The 17,411-nt window shown below is 34.0% G+C and overlaps 1 protein-coding gene across 1 annotated transcript; it reads left to right on the forward strand.

Moving 5' to 3' along the window:
* The first annotated feature begins 864 nt into the window (after positions 1–864).
* On the forward strand, positions 865–16,684 carry LOC121734201 (alpha-tocopherol transfer protein-like). Its single transcript, XM_042124679.1, has 7 exons — positions 865–894; positions 5,538–5,640; positions 9,354–9,513; positions 11,174–11,423; positions 15,158–15,268; positions 15,862–15,998; positions 16,583–16,684. The coding sequence occupies exons 2-7, from the start codon at positions 5,550–5,552 to the stop codon at positions 16,680–16,682; spliced, it is 849 nt and encodes a 282-aa protein (XP_041980613.1). The 5' UTR covers positions 865–894; positions 5,538–5,549; the 3' UTR covers positions 16,683–16,684.
* Positions 16,685–17,411: the final 727 nt, after the last annotated feature.

Raw genomic sequence — 17,411 nt, forward strand, 5'->3', positions numbered from 1 at the left:
AAAACAGCTACATTTTCGAGACAAGCGGTTACACATACATTTAGCGATTCATATTTTATATAAGGGGCCTTTCTACGCCACACTACAATTAACTTTTTTTGACCCCCTCCCCCCGGTTGTCACGCTGTGTCACACTTTCTGTGACCCGCCCTATAAATATTTCGTCACAAAAACTAATGCCCCTCCCCCTAAACATGATTTTTGATTGATAATACACAAATGATAATATTAGAAAATATTTTTTTTATTTTTATAATAAAATTTAAACAAATAAATAATATTATGTATTTCTATGTGTCAGAAGTCCAAGGATTCTGTAAAATATGCTCCAAAATATCTATATATAATTAGTGACTTCTAACATTACAAAATTGTAAAAAAAAACTCGAGATATTAACATTTTTTAATGAACGGCGAAAGACACGCTGCCGTAGACCCCCTGTCAGCCCTTGTCACATCTTGTTACACTCGGCAAAAGCCCTCCCCCCCTTGTATGCAAACGTATTTTATGAACGGCCCCTAATACATTTCTTGAGTAAACAAAACAAAACTAAACTTCGACTCTATATAAAACGTTAACGTTATTTTATTTTTACATATATTTTTTAATTCTCTGTGTGTTATGGGTAGCTCCCCAGTTTCGGTGACGGTGGCCGGCCAGCTACGCAGCTACGCAGCTACGCAGGAGTAATTTTAGGCATATACGTACCTAGTACCTAGGTACTAGGTACGTATATGCCTAAAATATAGTCCTTTTATTTTATTTATTTTCTACAGAACCCTTCACCGCGTGGCTCGCGCTTGACCGGTTGCGAATAGTAATATTAGGTCTGGTTATCTTTCCTTCGCCGATCATTGAGGTGTCAGTTTCCGGGCGTTACGGTTGAACACAAGGTAGGTCCACGTGATCTATACCAGTTCAATGAATATTGATGTCTTAATTTTTTATTTTTTTTTAACAATTTATTGCACAATATGCAGTGGAATTCTTGAATATAATTTGTATAAAATACAAAAATAATTTTGATATTTAATGCACTGTCACTTCTTGGTAGAAATTCATGTTCAATTAATTAATTACACATTTTTATATTTATTACAAAATTATTATATACACGACCCGTTTCGAAAAAATCATCATCAAGTGATTTTTTTCTGGAATAAGTGCAATGTGTATAATTATTTAGTTTAACTAAAAAAAAAACCCATTTATTTAAAAAAAGTTAAACAGTTATTTTTGTTTACTTTTCTTATTTAGCAGACAACGATAAAACATTGTATACCGTAGGTATATTTTACTCATTGTGTTAATATTTTTCCAAGAAGGGGTTAAAAATAAGCCTCGCACGCGTTTATGTCTTTTCCTCTGTGCATCTTTGGACTATCACCAGGGGCGTCTTTCCCTTAGGTGCAATGTGTGCGGTGCACACGGGCGCCGCGGTCCTAGGGGCGCCGAGCGCCGCTCGCACTCGGCGCGCGCCCGCGCTGGCCGGCCGCCACGGCCCACGCTTTATTGACCAACGTAAAAAGAACTCCAGTTTGCAAACATTTTTATGTAATATCCGAAGCTCTTCTTATATTTGTAGAATTACAGCAAAGCAAGGCGCGCCATGAGCGGCACGGCTTTTGCAATTTAAATATTATAATCTTTATTTTTCAACGTGAAAAAAACCTTAAAACACATAAATGAAGGTTATATTATTTGGTGTAATAGTGAGTGTCATATCGCTCGTTTTTTCAAAATAGGTAGTGGGAGGATTTGGATTTAGATACAAAAAAGCACAGTGTTCTAATTTAGAAAACAAACTGTGCCATGCTGGCTCTTCGGATGGGAGAAGTTAGAGCTCTTCAATGAAATCGAATAATGAAATCAAAATAATACCGATGTTATGATGATGTGATGTTTAATAAGTATGGAACATGAAATTTAAAGTAAAGTTAAAGTACTTAAGCGATATAAAATTTACGTTTTGGGGTTAGGCTTGTTGGGTCAGTCAAGACTCAAGAGCACATCATGGTAAAAACCGAAAAATACTTCAATCTACAAACAAATAACAATAGAGTTATCTATTTTATATTGGAGAAATTTGACAGTACCTATGTGGTAACTTGATGTGCTGTTATATTTCGTCTGGTGGAACGAAAGAAGCCACCGCTTAGAGTCCTCACCCTTAAGCGGCCGGACAAACTGTACTTTTACTTTGTACCCATTTTATTTTGACCGCGCGCGCGCTTGTTAGGGGGCGCTAGGGTAATGTTTGCACACGGGCGCCACATGGGCTAGAGACGGCCCTGACTATCACAATGTGTTACTTTCGAGGATCATTGCTCTTAAGAATTATCTACTAGCTGCATTATAGTCCAATTCGTTCTTGAGTTGGAGTGATGTGTTGCACCTAAATGCACAGCACACAACACTATGAAAGTCTATATTATATATTTTATTGTTTTAAAAACTACAGCGGATCTAAAATGGCCACTTTGGAGAATAACAATATTATGATCATGATTCATTTTTTTTAATCACAAAATGATCACTTTGCGTGCAATTCATGTCTAGTAATTCGCATTCAATTCATACTAATTTGACATTCATTAGTTTGACAGATTCAACAATTCATTTTCTGAATTGATTTGAGGGGAATTGCACTTTGTGACGTTTTTAGGTCTGCTGAACTAAAGCAAAATTAGGGCCTGTTTCACCACTTTCTGATAAAGTGCCGAATAGGCTATTGACAGATTCTCCATACTTGATCTGTCAAGTTAAGTGGTGGATATCCTATTCGATACTTACGAGGAAGTGGTGAAACAGGCCCTTAGTCTACATGCCTTTAATTGCTATTTATATCCTGTGGCTCTTCCCGTGTAAATCTAGCTAGTATCGCACGGGAACACTGTACTTTTTATGGTAAAAGTAGCATGTGATACATGCTCATTCTTCTACCATAAATTATTTTTTAAATCAAAATTAGTGTTGTTGTTTTTCGTGAACAAGCAACAAATAAACACACAAATTTTCGTCTTTATAATATTAGTGCGATGTGATTAGTGAATAGTGAAACAGTGTCAACGAGTTTGATAAAGATTCTTAAAAACAATCAACTTATGAGTCATGTTTTATACATTACGAGGAAAATAACTATTTCTACCACGAATATTTTAAAATTATCGGTCTGTTGAAGCTTAAAGTGTAAATGTGTGGAAATTTGTGTTATGCCGAATCTGATGGTTACGACTTACGTCTAAGTTTGCTAAATTTAATGAAAATACTAATTGAAGTATTTTTATTAAATTATGTTTGTAGTGGGATTTGCAAGACAAAAGAATATCGAAATATTATTTCTGAGAGAAAGCTTTATATAATTTTTTTAACTGACTCCAAAAAAATATTAAGGTTTATATTTTTTTTAACTTGTTCTCCGCGCGGCCTTCTTTGAAAGTATTTAGGTGTACCTAAATACTTTAAAAGACATTACCGATTTAAGAACAGCTAATCTTAATAATTATTAATTACCAATTATAGTAACTATATGAATATTCCCTCAGGTAAAATAAATAATAGTAGACAATAACCACAGACTATCGTAAAACGATTTCATATCCTGCAATAAACCAGGTTTTCTGAGCTGTCATGTCGCACGAAGGCACAACGAAGGTTGCAACTACATTCAGAATTTTTTTACCTCTTGTTTCTATGAAAATTAACCTTATGTCATTGGCATAAACGTAGTTGTAAAGTTGTCAGTAGCCAATAATCAATTATTGTGATTCGTGACTAAACCTATGGTTATACTTATGCAGGGATATATATTTTACACGGGTTTTTTTTTGCGCAGAGACAATTGAAGACGAAGTGGGTAACTAACATTTTATAACACAAGGGCATATTGTTCATTTTCCCACATAATTTAAGCAAACCCTGTAACTTAACATTATCTGAGTAACATAATTTATCTGGCTACACATAAAATCTGCATTTTTTTTAATTTGAAATCTATTTTTAATTTGAAAGCTAGGAATCACTTTAAAAAATATCATTTTATTCGTGTTTTATCGAATACCGAGCAAAGCTCGGTCAAATAGCTAGTTATGATAATAAGTTATAGTAATTACGTTTCTTTAAAAATCGGACTAGTAATTTCAGAGCTATAATATTCCAATCATCCAACAAATAAGATATCAATAATACTCTGCTTATTACCACTGCCTAATAATAATATATGAAGATAATATTTTGTTACTTTTTTAACACTTAGGATTTAGATAAAAGTTAATATTTTTTTTTAAAAAAGCTAATTAAATTAATTTGTTTTTTTTGTAATGCTAATCTGTGAAAGTCGGCAGTGGACTTACCAAAAAGTTGCCCTATCAAATACTTACATTGAAATGAGTAACTTCAAACAAAGGTAATAAATATTAATGAACTTGAAATATTTACTTCATGTTTGATGTATATTATTTAACTAAACTGTTACTTGTGTTACAGGTTTTCTCAATAAGAAATAAGAATATTCCATTTTAAGTATGTATGTATTGTTATAAATGATTAATAAGGCGTTTAAACTTTTTGTTTCGCTCGTCATAGTTCTTTGCAACTTAACAACTAAGCCCTTCACAAAGAGCATAATATCTATTTACCAAAAAATCTATTTGAATCGTGGGACGATGGAATTAAACGGTGAGTTTACCGGAGGCCCAATCCCCTACCCTATTCCCTTCCCTACCCTCCCCTATTTCCTTTCCATCCCATCCCTACCCTCCCCTATTCCCTTCCCTTTCCTTCCCTACCCTATTACCCTATTCCCTCTTAAAAGGCCGGCAACGCACCTGCAGCTCCTCTGATGCTGCGAGTGTCCATGGACGACGAAACGAGCAAACGGGTCACCTGATGGAAGTTGCTTTCCATCAGGTGACCCGTTTGCTCGTTTGCCCCCTTATTTCATAAAAAAAATCACGTATTTTTTTATGATTATTACCAGCGATACTAATTCAAGACGTGAGTGGAAGAATAAGGTAAGTAACATGAACAAATTTCCCGTTTTTTTGCTTAAATGGAGGCTTTAGGGCCGGAAAAATTATTTGAAATATAAAAAATATGGATTATATGTGTAGCCAAATATATTAGCTAAGTTATGTAGTACTTAGATAACTTACAAGTTTTATTAAAATAATTAGAGAAAAAATTGACTTATTGTCCGTATGTTACGAAATGTTACTTGTTCGATTCTTCCACTCACGTCTTCAATTATGAATCGATAATGGCGGACCTTCTTAGCTTAGTCGGGTATTAATGAATCCAGCAAACAGATCGCTTGACAGAAAACCATACAGGTTTTCTGTATGTAAAGAGCTGCGAAAATTATCTATGCCCGGAGCGATTAAATATCTAGATCGGGCCCTTTCTTTTTTTCTTTCTTTTTTTCTTGATTGATCTGATAAAATTGATTAATTGAATAACTTAATAACTCTTATGTTAGTTTTATTCATATAACCATTAGTAATACTAAAATTAAAACATTTATTTGGTATTTTTACAGTAAGAACTGAAAATGGATAACGAGGTCCCGATGAAACGCAGTTACTACATCGAACAGATGCGGAACTGGATAAACAGACATTCACATTTACCTAAAGATTTTGGTAACTATACTTATCTATGTTATTTTTCACGTAAGATCCACGGATATTTCGAAATAGGCGTAGGTAGAAACTCGATAATCCAGCCCTCAGTTATTCGGGTTCTCAATTATCCGGACTGCCACCGGAAAATGTATCTCTTAATGATTTCTTATTAATCTTTAGTTTCTGTGTTATTTATAACAAAGACAATAACATTGTGTACTGGAACCAAAGACTTCTATAGAAGTTTTTGACTGGAACATATGCACAAATATGCACCGAACCCGCTTTTCTTCGCACTTTCGATTGTCCGGATTTTCCAATATCTGAATGGCTAATTAGTCCGGTTAATCTAGTTCCTACTGTAGTACTTTTCATGTTACAAACCAGATGCTAACTTCTTTAGTAGGTAATTAGGTATACTGTGTCTTGTAATCTAAATTGAAACAAAAAAAATTGAGTTCCAAAATTTCACCCGAACATACATACTTACATACATACAGAGCAAGTTAAATAAAAGCTTTTAAAATAGTGACTGATTAATATTCCATTGTATTTGCTTATTGCGCATTATAAGTGACATACATTAGCAGAGCTATATTATAGACCAATGTTTTTCAAACTTTTTCATGATGCGACCGTACCTACTGACCATAGTATGAAAAAATATTACGTTTATAAAAAAATCCTTTGCTTTTGTATCATGTATGTATAAGTATATATCATGTATTATCTTTTTTTTAATTCTCCTATTTTCGATCTTTATTGTTTTTTTTTTTTTTGTAAATGGTGCGTATACTATTTTTCTCATCGATGGAGGCGGAAAACGGCAACATCGGTAAGCGCAGCGGGACGCATTGACGTTTTCCGCCCGGAGTTGAGAAAAAACTTTATGTATTCAAATTATATATTACATAACCATATTATTAACACACCATAAAATTACAATTCAAAAGAAAAAAAAGAAAAACAGACAATTCATAAAAAAGAGCGCAAACAAGTTATAAAGTAAGTAATTCGTAGGTAAGTAATAAGAATAATTTTTGATTAATAGCAGTGTAATGCTTTGGCATAAGGAAAAGTGGACCAGTCAGGTTATAACAGTTTATATTTATTGTGTCGACCATGGACCATGGAAGGCCACGCTCTTTTGAAGGCCAACTATTAAAAAGTCATAATTATGGTCATGGTAAAACATATTCCTTCTACTACAGACTAAGATCCATTAAAGTGATCAAACTAAAGGCCACTATTGCGGCGGCGAGTTGATCGTGCCGCAATTGTGGCAGTGCGATTTCATTGTTTGTAGACTTTGGTTGTTGAGGTCACAATAATTGTAATTTCCGCACAGTGTTGCAACAACTCAGTTTTTAGTTACATAACCTATATCTAATTATCTTACTCACATATTATTATTACAATGATTAATGAATTATCGTATAAGAATAATATGTGTATGATACTAATAAAAGAAAATCTACTTATACCTCGATTTAAGTTAAAATATTGGTAATGTTCCTAGGACGACCAGTGGTTCCTTATAAGGCCCAACCAAAAATGTGATGGACTTTACAAGGAACTTCTTGAAGTCATTTTTTAGTTATAAATGCGTACCGTAACAATTAAAATAATATTTTTTATAACATCTTGACTTATTACGATTATTAAACTTATACACTCATATTGAACATTTTGGCTTTGGACATGACGGGCCCATAAGAAGGCCATTTTTGATTAAATAAAATTTGATGGCATTATAAAACGCGTTGGCAATTAGTTATAAGGTGTCACTGTGATATATGTGTGAATATTCTTAGTTATAAGATGATGTCCAAGCAATGTTCGTTAAAGTTTTTTTAAATGATATTCAATATATTGAGCATTTAATGTGTCTCTTAATTGAAAGAGATTATAATTTCGTTTTAGTAAAAGCAGATAAATAATTATACTCGTAACTCTATTTTCAAGTTAAACGATTGATGTATAATATTGACCTTGTTTGGAGCTGTGTTTCTTGCAAGGCTATTAGGAAGAGCTTAACAAAACTTAAGTTTACAAAATGGCTTTTGAAGCTTCAAAACCTAGCTAGGTTAAGAAGTAATTTATAATATGATACAGTCTAATAAAACAGAGCATTACTTGATTATTTGTTTCCATTATTTATTTAGTTAATAAACGAATAAAAACTACGAATAATAAAAACTAAGGAAACGTAGGTAACTCCTTTGACTTCTACTTTTCAACCGTTTTGAATTTGGTTTCTTTTCGCACACTAAAATTTGGCAATAGCGACGAAACACAGTTAACACTCAAATTTACGAAATAAAGCCGTTGACATTTATTGTCACTTCTATATTTACACAAAATATACACAGGAGTCTAATATTTTGTAGACTCGTGGGCAAATTTGTTGACGCACTTACTTTTCCTTAGTTTTCATTGTTCGTAGAGTAAAAAGTATTTTCCCGTTAGAGTGGCCTTCCATGGTCCATGGTCCTCATAAAATTCATCAATTTTAATATCTTACTATTAATACAAGTTTGAGTTATGTATTTAAAATCAAACCCAGTTTTTATTCTATAAATATCCTTTTGATATTTGAATGTTATTAATCAAATAATAAAAGTTAAGAATAAGTTATTAATCAAAGAATTCATTCTTTTTCGCTAATATCTCAATACAAATAGAACAATTTCTTGCCATTTTCATAATAAAGATTTTTGTGTGTCAGAAAAAATTAAGATGAAAATATTCCATAAGTACTTATACATAATAACAGGAAATGTTTAAATATTATAATTCCACAATTTAGATATTACCGAACTGGTATCATTATAATAATATCATACTTTACATTGTATAAAGATAATAATTTATTATTTTAAATTTTTAACTGATAAAAAAAAGAATTAAACCCATTTAATAAGCGCAACGCGTAAATCTAGGACCTCGGTTAGTTAACTATAATATCTGGAACTTGGAAGTAAGACATTTTCTAAAGGTTTGTTCAATCGCAAGTTAATTTTGTGCAGATTCTACTTTTATACCTACAACAATAATCATATAAAAACTTCTTAAATTCATTTTATCTTTCTGAAATCAATTATTATTACTAGACATCGGATTATATGCACGATCAAAGTACCGAAATATGCATGCAAATATGCACGAAAAAATGGCCGAAATATGCACAATCAAAAGTCACTAATATTATAAAAATGTATTCCTTTTGGAAGAGTTTTCTGGTGTTGCTCATAATAAATGCACTAATTTTCATAATTCCATTAAATCCAGGACTTTTTCTTCTTTCCTTTATTATTTTTTTTTTTCAAATGTGGCCAACTACAAAGAAACATTTTGTTTCTAGAAAGATATTGTACTTAGGGTGTATTGCGGAAGTCTTTAAACAAGAGTGGGCTACATATTTGAAGGATTTTGATAGATCAAATCACGAAACAGAGGAATGATAGATCATTCCTCTGTTTCGTGGCCTCGGTGTGTATTATGATAGCTAGTTTGGAGACAACGAGGGCATAAAATGGCCGAAATATGCACTATCGCCTAAAAAGCCCCATTATATGCATTTGCATATGCAAGTATGCAAAAATGCATATAATCCGATGTCTAATTATTACATAGTTATAGTAGGGAGTATAAATTATACACTTAGTCATTGCCCACTTCTGTTTTTAATTACCTATTATGACATTGTTTACCAATTCTGTACATTCTAGATGACTTGATGCTGTACCGTTTCGTGCACAGCTGCTTCTTCGACATAGAGAAGGCTAAAGCCACACTAGAGAAGTTCAGCACAATAAGAGCTAGTGCGCCGGAGCTGTTTGGAAACAGAAATTTGGAAGCCGGTCCGCTGAAAGTCCAGGCTTCAGTTGTGTAAGTTACTTTTAACCGACTTCCAAAAAGGAGGAGGTTGTTCATCGATCACTTCGCCGTTTGTTGACCGATTTTCAAGATTTTTTTGCTATTGTATAAGGTATAATCCGAATTTGGTACCATGTTCATAAAAGTGGTAACTTGATAATGGGAATCATAAGTAATCGAGGGAATTCCTCGCTATTTATACTAACAACCACAATTTATCTGGATGACATTGTGATTTCGATTCAGCTGAAGTATTTCAATTTAAATGGAAACATATTATTATGGTGCTTTTGGATAAAAATTAAATGAAGTATTCTAAGTAAATCTCACCAAGAAGTTAGATTTTGCACCAAGATATACCATGGTTAGAAGGTGGTGAACAGATCTCAGGCCTCCTCATAGATACATGTTTGGGGGTTTTGACGTTGTTTCAAGAACTTAATGCATATGCTTAATGTACATAAGATTAATCGTCATCATCGTCACTATCCATAAACCTTGTAAAATCACATTACGACTCTATTATTAGTATTATTATTTCATAGTTTTATACATCGACACAGATGTCTTTGATCATTATTCCGCTGTTCGTGGACCGATTTCAAAAATTATTTTGTTGTTGCATAGGGTATAATCCGAATTTGGTACAATGATTACGAAGGTGATGATCTGATGATGGAATCTATGAGAGAAATTTATTAAAACACACGTGGTGGTTAAGATGTTGTTTCTAGTAACTCAAACATAAGTTGCACATAAGTGAAATTTCATACGAAGGTGTCTCTGGATCCAAAGGCACTGAACGGAACTCCTGAACATTTAAAGATAAAACTTTGGAAATTTCAGTATCGCTTAGATAACTGCAAGCATTTACCACAATTTCACTTACAGTAATAATATAATGTGAACTTTAGTAGTGGTTATTTAGGTACGCATAAGGTGGTCTTGTAGATAACTAAAAATAGTATAATTTTTATTTATAAACAAAAAATTGAACCCGACTTCCAAGGTAAAAACGATGATCTAAAAAGTATGAAATAATTATTATTCTTCATTAGTGCCTTTTTCAAAATTCGACTAAACCTCAACTACTTCTGCACCCAATTTTCATTCTTTTGAAGTCGGTACCGGCAAAGTTCTATGACGAGGATCTCAATTCTGAGCTGGTATCTGAGTTATGAGTATCGCACTGAGCTTGTTCAATTTTAATTCCGTGCGAACTATGTTTAAAAATCCTGGTGCATTTTTTAATAAAACGTCATAAGCTTTAAAAATGGGTAAGTATATAAAACTATCCCCGTAGTACTCCTCGAGTTACAGCGCCCGCATCGAGCGAAAAGACACGATAGAGCACGCACGAACTGATAGAAAGCAATCGACCAGGCATATAATGCCTTGCTTCGCAGCGAACGTGTTAAATTCAAACAAAAATCTTGTGAATGCTAGTGCCGCAAAATCCATGTACTACCAGATAAATTATTGTTTCTCTTAGGCAGATCGCGGATCTACGCTATTTGGTCGGGTTGTGTCAAGTCAACGATAATCGTGATCTGACAAATGAGATTTACATAGTTCGATTAAATTATCAGGATCGCCATCTGCATATATAATATAATATGATCCCTGATAGTACCCTATAAATTATAATAAGATTAAAAATATTTTTTTTCAGTGACACCTGTGTATACGACATATCAAATAACAGAAAACTACTTATATGGCAAATGAACGACCCGGGTTTCGACATATACAACTACGTATCCGACTGCAAGCTATTCACAATGATGTTCGACGTGTATCTACTGACGGAAACAGACGTTAAAGATGGCGTCGTGGCCATATTAGACGCTAAGCATATCAACTACAAGTTCATGAAAACTCTCAACTTGTTCATAAGCAAAAAGATACTTAAATACCAGCTGGTAAGTTCTTTTATGAAGACTACGTGCTCGACACTGTGCATCGCTAGAGAATGGGGGTACGATTTTCAAATAACCAATTGTTACCTATTTGAAAATCGAGACGACCTCTGTGGCTCAATGGTTGAGTGAGTGGCAGCTCAAGCCGGGGGTTGCGGGTTCGAATCCCGCTGATGGAACAAAAAGTTTTCAATGTTCCTGGGTCATGGATGTGTATTAAGTATTATGTGTATGATATAATAAAAATCCTAAATATATTATGTACTTATATAGTATAAAAGTATTCAATACATTTCCGTTGTCTGGTACCCGTAACACAAGTCCTTCAGGTACTTAGCACGGGGCCAGACTGACGTGGTGTGAAGCGTCCATAGATATTATAATATTATTATTATTATAATGGTTGTCTTACTCGAGCCATATAGCATGATGTGTCGCGTTACAGCCTCAAATTAAAGCGAGTTTAGAGCTTCATTTTATACATATAATTACTTCTTCTTCGGCTTCGCTCGCGTTAAGAAGTATTATTATATGTATACAATCTTTCTTCCCATATTTTATCCCCTTAGGGGTAGAATTGATCAAAATCCTTTCTTAGCGTATGCCTACGTCATATAACATCTACCTGCATGCCAAATTTCAGCCCGATCCGTCCAAAGATTTTGGCTGTGCGTTGATAGATCACTATTTCAGTCAGTCAGTCTGAGTTATATAAGTATCCCGCGTATAATACTTATATCCTGAGTTATATAAGTATAGATGTCCCGCGCGGCTTCGCCCGCGTAAATTAGGAATTTTACGGAAATCGTAAATTTTTTTGCAACAAAATAGCTGATGTCTCTTCACGTAGTCTACTCTATATCTGTGCCAAATAACATACAAAATTGCTTCAGTAGTTCGTGAGATAAACCCTTTCTAATAATTTTCCGTTTTAACCACATTTCCTCTGTTTCTTTGGTCCTATTAGTTTTAGCGTGTTTAAATAGCCTATAGCCTTCTTTGATAAATGAGCTATCTAACACTGAAATATTTTTTTTTAATCGGACCAATAGTTCCTGAGATTAGCGTGTTCGATCAAACAAACATTTTTTAAATCGCTTGACAAAATCGAATCTTGATCTAAATGACTATGAAAAATAGGTACCAAATACCAATAATAGGGTCATAATAGGCTTATAATCATGGGATGCATTTTAGGTATAATATGGTAGTGATGATGATGATGAATGTAATTTATATAGTAGCATATTATGCTTTCCGTTCTTAAAACAATGCCGAAACTCCCAAACTTGTATGTATAAGGAATCCGGAGTTCTCTCAGCAACTTCCCAACCTAATCATGGTATACCTTTGTGCAAAATCTTACTTGTTGGTAGCATATGCTTAGACTAATTCTCACGAAACCGAAGTCACCGCATGTTTCCATATAAATTTTGAGGAGTTCCCACGATTACCCATGGATTCCAGCATCAGATCGCCAGCATCAGATACGCCAAAAGAAAAAATTTGAAAATTGGTTCACAAACGGCGGAGTAATCGTTGAATATAAAAAAACGAACATAACACCTCCTCCATTTTGAAAGTCGGTTAAAATTGTAGCCTATGTGTTACTCTGATGTATAAGCTATATTATTGTAAAGTTTCATTAAGATACATTCAGTAGCTTTTGCGTGAAAGAGTAACAAACATCCATACATCCATACATCCACACATCCATACATCCAAACAAACTTTCGCGTTTATAATATAAGTAGGATATATTTAGATTCAGATTATAGTTTATGGTTCGAGCATAAAGTTAATATTCCGCTAGGTATATTAACTTTATGGGTTCGAGCAATATTACAGACGATGCTGCTCACCATTTCTGTTATCCTTGAACTTGGCTTGACACGCTACCGCGTATCTACGCTCGATTTCATTTAAACCTGTTAGTTAATTAAAAGCGTATTGCAATATAATGTATTAAATATCATTTTATTTTATCTTAACTTAATACGGTCAGAAGTGTTGGCTAGAAGTTAGTAAAAAGAAAAAATACATTGTTAAATAGCGATAATAATATATCTTACTCATTATTATACAAAATTAATAATTATCTTGCTTTTGTAACAGGGTAGATAAGTACTTAATTATTATATTATACTAGCTGTTGCCCGCGACTTCGTCCGCGTGGACTTCAGTTTATAGCGCGCGATGTCAACAAAATTGGTGTCAAAAGCTTTTATAAAAAAAACCCTGGTACCCCTTAAATCAAAACAGCTGTGCAGTGTGCACATAATATTTCATTTTTAAAATTAAACTTTATATTTTATTCCAAATTTTAAAGCTTATTTAGCCCCCCAATTACCTACACAACTTTACCCATAAACTATTTATCATTAAGGTTACGTCACTGTATACAGGGTGTAACAAAAATAAGTGATAATACTTTAGGGTGTGTACGTGTTCCTTGTATAGAGTTCACTGTGAAAGTAGCAGCTCTGAAAGACGAAAAAATTTTTTCACTTTTGTATGGGCAAGGGTCCGAGCGTCACGAGTTCCCCATACAAAAGTGAAAAAAAATGTTAAAGTATTATCACTTATTTTTGTTACACACTGTATAATATAAAGTACTGACTTACTAAATAACGTAAAAAACAATTAATAACAATCGAAACTTGAACGTATGATGATACCACCTCTTATAGAAAGATGTTGGGCAAGCGTTAGCGCGATGTAAGAGACGCACGGCGCCATCTAGTATGAATTTTTGGAACTAACTTAATTTGAACAAATTTTCGTATTTTCACCCCCTTACAACCCTTTTTTCCAGTAAAAAAGTAGCCTATGTCCTTTCTCAGGCTTTAGACTATCTGTATACAAAATTTCATTACAATCGGTTCGGTAGTTTTGGCGTGAAAGCGAGACAGACAGACAGACAGACAGAGATACTTTCGCATTTATAATATTATTATAGTAAATTATAGTAATTATAGTATTAGTATAGATAATAATATATTAATAATTATGACACATTTATTTATATACTGCATTGTATAATATAAAAGTGCGCTACATATTTTAACACGAACGTTTTAATTATGTATACTATTAATTATAATTTATAGTTTTATTACTTTTTTTTTCTCGCGAGTCTCGATAATAGGTACAGTATACTTTTTACAGGTTAGAGACTATAGGTTATTAATTATTATTTAATTTGGGATTTAGAACACACTTATTTTCTCTAATTGGTCTTCGAACTTTATTTTCATTATTATTTAGCCTCCAGATAACTGAAAAAAATAAAAAATAAAAAAGTATGTACTCGTAGTAGTATTACTACTTCAATAAGTCGCGTTAAGTCCCGATTAAAAAGTTTTAGCCTCCAGATGTCATTTCGTTTTAACTACATTTTACCAAATGTATGGTCACCTCGTCCGCGGTCCGTCGCTCCATTGCTTCGATGTATTCTACATAATTATATTATTATAATATTATGTTTAGCATTAATATTGGGTTTCAGACGTATGCGCTATCTGCGCGGATTCAGCTCGCATGTTTTCTCAAAGGCGCCGTTAGGGTGTCTACTGGTCTATGTGTACCTATTTATATATGGAGTTTAAAAAAGAGTTAACTGTGAGCAGCGCTGTCACACCAAAATGTTCACAGGGAACTCCAACTCAACAAAAACAAAAACTCCAGGGTGTGCAAAAAGTGATATTTATATTCTTATACCAGTGTGACGTGTGCAGGAGTCGCTGCCGGTGCGGATCCAGCAGCTACACGTGGTGAACGCGGCGCCCATCATAGACACCTTGCTCACCGCCTTCAAGCCCTTCATATCCCGGGAAATTATTGACATGGTAGGTGTTAAAGCCGTGTGTGTGGTGTCCGTGACACGCTGCCGGTGCGGATTCAGAAGCTGCACGCGGTGAACGCGGCGCTTATTGCGGTTGCTGCCGTGTACGTGGTGTCCAGGAGCCTTCAAGCCATTAATGTCCCGGGAGATTATTGACGTTTTATTGACTTAGTATGTGTTGTAGCCATGTACGTGATGTCCTGGAGCCTTCAAGCTATTCAAGTCCAGGGAGATTATTGACATAGTGCGTAATGCATGTACTTGAACGTATGTGGTGGCTCCCGGTCATTTGGCGATGCAGGATGGTGGTGACTGGTGGTACAACAAACGCCACAATCCAGCGTCGCGCAAAAAGTTTTCAAACCGGAAGGCCACCCCTCAAAAAGCAATGTAATATAAAAAAAATTACTCTTTATTTTTTATTTTAACTTTGCGTAGAGCGCATTATAGTATGATTTAAATATTTCGTTGGGTTGTAAATTGTAATACCAATAACTTAAACTATTTTGCTTTTAAATTTCTGTAGGCATTATTTACGGTAATAATGATCGTTCTTTTTACTTATTAGTAACATTATGAATTCTTCGTTTATTTCAGCTTAAATTTCATTCACCATCGTCGAACTCTCTATTCGAGCACCTAGAGAAGGACGACCTGCCTTCTGACTACGGCGGCACCCTGCCCTCGGTGGAGGTCAAGAAACATGAGATATATGATAAATTGAAGGAAATTGGGTAAATCTTCTGAATGTAAACTTAAAGACGAGTTAATAACACTTTAATTAAGTGATATTTTTTGCACTTTAGTCTCAGTGTATGGCTATTTCATTCTTTTAACTTGACTACAGCCAAAAGAAAAATAAATGTATTTTTTGTTTGTAATTTTTTTTATGTACATAACTATAATGTAGTAAGATTAAAGTGCAGACAGCAGACTGCGGAAATTGTAATAAAAAACTACAGTAACATAAAGATACAATTTTAAAAAATACGATGATTAATGCACATTGCACAGGCCGTAAGAAAAGTCTGTTTAATAATTTTTTTTTTCTTGTGTGACTAAATATACGGAAAATGCCTGAAGAAAATCAATAGTCACTTGATTTTGTTACATTATAGCATATTTCTTTATGTACTATCAGGAAAGGCAAATGGCGGGGCTGCTATTTGGTCGCGTCATTTCAAGCCCAGCCGAAATATCACATCCATAATCCAACATTAAATTGACATAACCCGACCAAATGACTTAGGTCTTCAAACTGCCTATAAACCAATTTCTTCTATGGTACAACGTAGCTAATTCTCTATTTTATTTTCAGTGATGTGGTGTACAAAGACGACCTCTGGGCAGCCATCGGCAAAAAAGACATTGACCTATCCATGGACAACGGAAGTTTTCGCACACTTGATTTTGATTGATAGAAAAATTGATACAAAATATAGTGATCTCATAAATGTATACATTGCTCCAAAAATATTGACTAAGCTATATGGTATATAGCTAATTTTGCTCCAATAATATGAAAATAATGCGATGAAAATATTTTGGTCGAAAGAAACATTTATTAGATTATTATAACTATTGAGTATTGTTGTACCTATATTATAATATTATGTTATGCTGGAACTTGGCTTGACACGCTACCGCGTGTCTAGATTATAGAAGGAATGTGTCGTGAACAATTTAATAGAATAAAAAATAAATATGTAAATAGTGTATAGTCAATGAATCATCCGCGTCTCTCAGATTTCAGGTTCAAACTGCTGAACCGATTTTGCTGGAATTTGGTATGGAGATGGATGGATGGAGAGGATACTTTTTATCCCGGAAAAATGTACGGCTTCCGCGCGATGAACTTTAGGCGCAACAGAGTTGCAGCCTGCAGACGTCATCTAATTTGTAAATAAACAACTTTATCACAACAAATAATAAGATCCTAATTGAATATAGGCAACATCAATGTAAAGGACATTGCTAATCCTTATATGGAAGTTGGCCCAAGTGCTGCCCACAATGAAGCCATGGTGCATTTTGTTCCTCAGGCCAACCCTAACCTGTAAACCAAAGCGCTCGAAAATCTATCCCAGGGATCAAGAGAATTTTTTTTTGTTTGTAGTGAATTATTTATTTACGAAAAATGAATTTGA

This window comes from Aricia agestis, chromosome 15 (genome assembly GCF_905147365.1).
Source record: "Aricia agestis chromosome 15, ilAriAges1.1, whole genome shotgun sequence".
In the NCBI taxonomy this organism is placed as follows: domain Eukaryota; kingdom Metazoa; phylum Arthropoda; class Insecta; order Lepidoptera; family Lycaenidae; genus Aricia; species Aricia agestis.